Genomic DNA, 6,448 nt, shown 5'->3' on the forward strand with positions numbered 1-6,448 from the left:
TGAAAAAGTTCTTCAAAAAATATATAATGACGTGCCCCCAAGTCACAGGACCACCCCTAAGGACGATGTACTCAACTATGCATGCACTGCAGACCTCTAACTCAAAGCATACAGCACAAGCCAGGGGAGTCTAGCATTGGACTCTTCTGAATGCCGTAACTTACTTGCACAGAAGCCTAGCATGCCCAGGTCAGCAGAGTAAATCCCGCATAATTCCAGGAGACTCCAGTGCGCCAACAGAGGGCAGATCAAGAGCCCCCAGGCTCCCCAGCACCTTCACCTCCACCGAGCATCAACAAAGCTCCCACGTGGCTCTGGCTCCCACTGGGTTCTGAACTCTGAACCCTTCCTTTCCTAAGCACAGGGGCTTTCTTTCCGTCTTCAGTGGTCTTCCCACGGCCTGGGATGGCCATTTTATTCCAATGCTGTCCAAAGAGCAGCTCAGGTCAGGATTAGGTTTAGTGTCTTCAGGTCTCTTCTTGCAATCCTACCTTGCAAGATGGCCATCTCCACTGCCAGTTAAGACAACAACAACAAAAAAAAAACAACAGCTGGGCATGGTGGTGCACGGTCCCAGCACTTAGGAGGCTGGGGTAGGAGGATACAGAGGATTGCTGTGAGTTTGAGGCCAGCCTGGGCCTAAGTCCAGGTCACCTTGGGCTAAAAAGCAAGACCCTACTTCCAAAAACCAGAGAGAAAGAAAAAAAAAAGGGGGGGAGGGAAGAAAGAAAGAAAAAACCCAGGTGTTTCCCAGCGTCCTCCTTTTGTTCAGGTCTTATCTGTGTCCCCTGTCCAGTGGCCCTTTCCCTAGCATTTCTTTATTCCACCAGTTGCCTTTTTGCTGTCTTATCTTACTTTCCTGCAGTTCCAGTCAAACTCCAACCCGAACCCACACATCCTCAAGTCACACTGCTCGGCCATCCTAACCTCATCTTAAAAACATTTAAAAAGCCTTGGAAAATGTTCAGTGCTCCCAATTTTATTTTTATTTAATACTAAAAGTTTAAAGGGGAAAAAAAAGTACTGTAAATCTGACAAATGACAGAATGCAGGTGATGTTTCCAGAGTGTGATTTTAAAATAGAATAAAGCTGATAGACAGCTAAGCTTACACTTACTTCAGTTCACTGAGTTTCATCCTAGGTAGAAAAAGTATCACCTTCAACTTAAAAAAAAAAAAGACAAGACAGGAAAGATTAAAAGGTGGCACATTCTTAAAAATACTTGGTGGTCAAGGAAAGGTATATAGTGAAAGTTGTAAACCATGTGTACGTTCTCCTAACTTTAAATGTGAGGCCACATGAGAGACCATCTATCTCTCCGTTAAATTCTAGAAACAGTTGAAGCAAATAAAAGGGGGGAGGGGTGGCTTGATATCCCACTCCCTAATATTCTGAGTATGAGACCACAGCTGAGAGTAAGATTTGAAATCTGATGCTGCCCAGGCACAGTAAGTAGCTCTCTGACAAGCTTATCCAAGCTGAGGAGAATCTTCCGCTGTCATCAGGGACAAGAGCTCAACCAAGGTTGAGAGTGGGACAAACACCCAGTTGAACATATTCTGGGTTCAAGCATTATTCCCCAAAGGCCACACAGTGCTGGACAGCTGTGCACAACCTTATTTTCTAATAGTAGCAACTACAGTATACAGCCCTTTAAAGCCCTGAAGTTCTGCCCCCTTGGCCACCAGCAGAGAAACCACAGGTGGCCTTTTCCACAGCTGGGCAGACTTCTCTCCCCCTCAGCAGAATGGTTCTGTGTTCTTTTTTTGGAGAGCTTATCTGCGTTAAGATTTCACGAGATACAGACAACCACCACAAATTAGGTCAAATGACTGATCTAGTTGAAACATCTATGAGGTCAAATTCCAGTTTATCATAAAGTGCTTAGGAACACATTTCTATAACAGCCCATAATAGTCAGCTTCTTCACAACCGTCTTTAGGGGCATGTGAAGTTGACAGCCTTCTCCAAGTACACATTCACTTCAGAGACCAGCCTGACCTGAGTCAGAGACACTCCAATTACAGCAATAGGACAAACTGGTTCACCACGAAAGACTGGAGCACACAGTGATGACAACACAAGTCTACACAGCACCAGGCGGAAAACATCCGAAAATACTGTCTTCGGTGCAGTATGACTCTCAAATTTTAGAAACTTGAGCACTAAAAAACACTTTGAACCATTTTTTAAAGATACATAAGCAAAAAAAGAACCTGAGACGGGTGATCATCTAGATTTTCAAATTAAAACAGAAACTAGGCTGTGACCGGTCTGCACAAATCACAGCACACTCGGAAGCCATGATTCAGCCCTGTAAGGCCAAGTTGTACACATCTAAACATACAAGCGTTTAAAGTCGTGGTCCTGTCAATGTCAACTCCTAACAGCGCAAAAAAAACAAAAAAAAAAAAAACAGCATTACTGAGGGACAACTGCTTCTAGTAACGGATGATTTATTGTTTTTCCTTTTAATAAAAATTCATCCCACCAATGCAAAACAATGATCAAAAGAAATTAGTTTACAAAAGACTTCTAAAAATAGTTGGAGGTGGGGCCCGCCAATTATGTAAAAATCCTTCACTTGAATGTTTTCACTGATTAATCATTTTTTTTTTTTCCCCCAGAACAGTATTATTCACTTTGTATTTCAGATACATGTAAGAAGGAAACTGCAGATCTCCTCCACCCACACTCATTGTCAGTGACACCCTACAGGGCGCCCAGGCAGCGCTCATGACTGTCACTACCATCCTGGGTTTAGCACTGGCTAGAGCAGGGTGTAGGTATGGTGTCAGCTCTAGGAGCTACAGAAGCATGACAGGCAAATGATTAAAAAAAAAAAAAAGAAAGAAAAACACGGAACAGAAAGGAAACCAATCCCACGTGGTCCAAGTTCACCAGGACACAACTTAAGACCCCTGCAACTCTTTCACAGGAAATGACAGCAGTGACAGACAGAGCTCCCGGGTGTTTAGAAAGACAAGATCGAGGAGGCGCTGCTGGAAGATGAGGCCATCTTACACACGCACCGCCCCTTACCACCGCAGGAACAAGGGCACTTCAGGCAACCAACGAGCAAGGCAGCACTGAAACCTTACAACCCGCCACGTGGACAGAGTAAGCCGAGGTCAACTTTGCCTTAACAACAAAATTCTCCCAAACCCCGAACCACACAACCCTGAAAAAAATTCTGACCATCAAGATCCCAAGAACTGAGCAGTAGGAACAAAACAACTTCACACGCTACTTCCCTACCCAGTGGGAAGACTTGTTTGGGGGTCAACGTGGTGAAATTTCTCAGCAGGATGCCCACTCAACAAGTAGCCCCCTTTCACCCACTCTTTCCTTCCTAACGAACTGGCCTGCAGCCTGAGAGACCAGCAGTAAGGAATGACAGTAAGGCCATCTTACAATGTCAGAAAATGTATTTGGCTTTTTTTTTCTCTTTTTAAAATAAGTGCATACAAACACAGCTAGAAGCATTTGTTTGTCAAGTGCTCTCAAAAAAAAACCCCAAACAAACAAACAAACAAAAAACCCAGCCAAGTCACAGCCTAAACAGTAGGGCAACTGTCACCAGACAGTGAAGCAGATGATAGGTTAATAACGGTAACAAAAAGAGGAAATGCCTTTGTAAGTACATACCTTTTGTTGTCAAAAATATAAACACAATGTATTCAAAAAAATCAAAATTATACAGCCATGTTTATGAAGTCTACAATTCCCTTGTCTTGGATATATATATATGTATATATATATATATATATATATGTGGAGATATATATACAGTTCAAGCAGTTTAAGGGTAATCTTGGGCTTTTCTGAAAGCGAAAAGTCATGATTCTCTCTCCTTTTTCACTTTCACATCTCCAGCGAGGATGGTGGCAATCTCCCCCTGCATAAAGGCCCAGGGGACATTGGAGCCCACCAGAGGACATTTCTCCCCACTGGGACAATAGACCTCTCCACTTGCTCCTTGCTGTTTAATGCTCTGTCTGGAGCAAGGAAAGCAGAACTTGTGGGATGGGACCGATGGGCACTGCACGAAGTGGGTGTCTTCCAGTCGCTCGTGGCACAGGGTGCAGCACAGGGGGGCGCTGGTGGCCAGAGAGGAGTCTGGGAGGCTGGTGGGGTGCACAGGCTCCAGTCCTCCTGCGCTGCTGGCCCCCTGGCTCCCCACTTCCCTGGGGCCAAGCCTTCTTTGGTTCATAGCGGATGGAGAGGGTGGACTGTTGCTATTCCTCCTAGTGGTGGAGTGAACCTGGTTGGCATCTTTTGAGGCATGACTGCCTCCCGCATTGTCTGCTACTAAGATCAAGGCTGCCATGGGGGACTGGCCATTCTGGGCCGCTTCAGGCGGTGTGGTCCGGTTGGAATGAGGAGAGGCAGTAGGGGGTGGTGGAGACACAAAAGAGGACGTGGGGGCCATGGGGATCTTGAGCCCTTCTGTGGAAGTGGACAACCAGGGCTGGGTCTCGCCATTGATCTTAGGGGGGCCGACTTCGCCTTCGGGTTCTGGAGAAGGTTTCCTTTTCCTTGCTGTTCTTGCAACTAAGAAAGAGAAAAAGGAGTAATAAGTAAAAATACACCAAAAGGGAACTGTGTCATGCTGGTATTGGTAACGCTTGCTCCAGGACCTCCCCTCTCCAGAAACACCTAAGACAGCTCAAGTCACGTTGGGCACACGGCTTACACCACTTCCACTAGTAGGGAACTCCGAGAAGGCCCGCCAGTTTTCAAAGCACGCTAAGTCACTTCAACTGACCTGGCTCCACTCAAGCCTGCACGCAAGCCCCCTCCCTCCCTCCCGCCTGACTGGTGCATGTGACTGCTACCGTCCCCGACAGGTAGTAAAGATGACTGGCGCTCTCAAGCTCCCATGCAAGAATGTGCCGGGAGAGGAAAACCCAGGTCGGTGTCTAGCGCCGCGCTCTGACTCATCCCTTGTTGTGCTGTTTCAGCACGGGAACACGTTGCCTCTGAGCCCCGGTTCCGCCTCGAGCCGACCAGGAAGTTGGCGGTGGTTTCTGGGCCAGGGCAGGGCCGCGTAAGGAAGCCCCCATCCAGGCCCCTAGCTCGGGTGCCGCTGGCTCCCCGACCGACACCCCTCGCTCCACAGCCGCCCCTACCTGCTTTAGACCCGTGGGCCCCGTTGGCCTCGAACCCCAGCAACCTGCCTGCGGTCAAGGCCGGGTCCTTCTTGAACTTGCTCTCGAAGGGCCCCGAGTGGCCGTGCTGGTGCAGCGCCAGCAGCGTGTCGCGCACCGTCTTGGGCCTGTTGACCCAGTCCTGCTCCGAGGGCCCGCGGCCTTTGCCCGCGCCTTCCGCGGTCAGGTCGGAGGCGCCCGGGGCGCTCGACAGGCCGTCGGCCGGGCCCCGGTGCGCGGACGGCGGCGGCTGCTTCTCCTTGGCGTCGCGGGGCTCGTGCTCGCCCGCGGCCGCGCTACCGGACACGGACGCCGGCCGCTTGTGCGCGCCCAGCTCGGCGGGCTGCGCGGAGCCCAGGCCGGCGGCCGCGGCCCCGGATACGGCGGCCAGCGAGGCGGCGGCGCGGCTCCCGAGACCGAGCGCGGCGGGCAGCGGCGCGGCCGAGCCGTTCATGAGCGGCACGAGCGTGGGGGGCACCGCGTGGCCGCGCCGCGGGTTCGGGCTCTGGCGGTTCAGCTCGGGCGGCTCCTCCAACTTGGAGAAGCCGTTGGGGACCAGGATGCCGTTGACGGGCGGCGGCTGCGTGGAGGGCGGCTGGGCCAGGCCCGCGGCGGCGGCGGCGGCGGCGCGGCCGCTGAAGTCGGAGCCCAGGCGCGGGGGCCGCTCGGCCGCCGAGGCCAGCGGGTATCGCTCCAGCGCTTGCGGGGCGCGCGGCGCGGCCTCGGGGCCCGCGTGGCCCAACTGCTGCTGCTGCTGCTGCAGGAGGAGGTCCTTGGCCGAGAGCGGCGGCGGCTTGGCGGAGGCGGGCGCCGCGGTCCCGGGCGGGGAGCGACCCTCGGAGAAGCAGCCGTGCGCCCGCTTGAGCTGGCGCGCCGTCTCGATGACGAACTCCACGCGGTCGGCGCCCTCGTAGTTGACGCAGCCGCGGCACACGGGCTCCGTGAAGTCCCAGATCATGGCCCAGGGCATGCGGGGCAGGTCACACAGGTAGCACGACTGGCGCCGGGACGCGGCCGCCACCGCCACCGCCGCGGCCATGTCCGAGGAGCCCGCGGCGCCGGAGCAGGAGCTGGAGGAGGGGGCGCCGCCGTCTCCCGCCGGCACCCCGCGCGCCCGCCGGCTCCCCCAACCCCGCGTCTCCGCGACCAGCGGCGGCGGCGGCCGCAGGGGAGGCGGCTTGGGCGGCAGAGCCCGCGAAGGCGCGGCGCCCGCGCGGCGCCCCCGGGGCACGAGGGGCGGCGGGCGCGCGGCGGGGCGCGGCAGCAGGAGGTCCCCGCGGGCGGCGGGGCGGCGAGG

The 6,448-nt window shown here is 53.5% G+C and overlaps 1 protein-coding gene across 2 annotated transcripts; it reads right to left on the bottom strand.

The window, feature by feature from the left end:
• Positions 1 to 963: 963 nt before the first annotated feature.
• Positions 964 to 6,194, bottom strand: Irf2bp2 (interferon regulatory factor 2 binding protein 2). 2 transcript variants are annotated; one of them, XM_045149643.1, is made up of 2 exons: positions 5,182 to 6,194; positions 964 to 4,555 (listed from the first exon to the last, which is right to left on the bottom strand). In XM_045149643.1, the coding sequence occupies exons 1-2, from the start codon at positions 6,188 to 6,190 to the stop codon at positions 3,840 to 3,842; spliced, it is 1,725 nt and encodes a 574-aa protein (XP_045005578.1). In that variant the 5' UTR covers positions 6,191 to 6,194; the 3' UTR covers positions 964 to 3,839. The 2 variants fall into 2 exon arrangements, with proteins under 2 accessions (XP_045005578.1, XP_012804468.2); XM_012949014.2 differs by having other exon boundaries at positions 5,134 to 6,194.
• Positions 6,195 to 6,448: the final 254 nt, after the last annotated feature.

The sequence above is a fragment of the Jaculus jaculus genome, chromosome 5 (genome assembly GCF_020740685.1).
Source record: "Jaculus jaculus isolate mJacJac1 chromosome 5, mJacJac1.mat.Y.cur, whole genome shotgun sequence".
NCBI lineage: Eukaryota > Metazoa > Chordata > Mammalia > Rodentia > Dipodidae > Jaculus > Jaculus jaculus.

Excerpts from the sequence above, each read along its gene's own strand:
- Irf2bp2 (XM_012949014.2), bottom strand. The coding sequence starts at position 6,190 with ATGGCCGCGGCGGTGGCGGTGGCGGCCGCGTCCCGGCGCCAGTCGTGC. Across the intron at positions 4,556-5,133 it reads GGCCCACGGGTCTAAAGCAG|TTGCAAGAACAGCAAGGAAA; the intron begins GTAGGGGCGGCT and ends TCTCTTTCTTAG.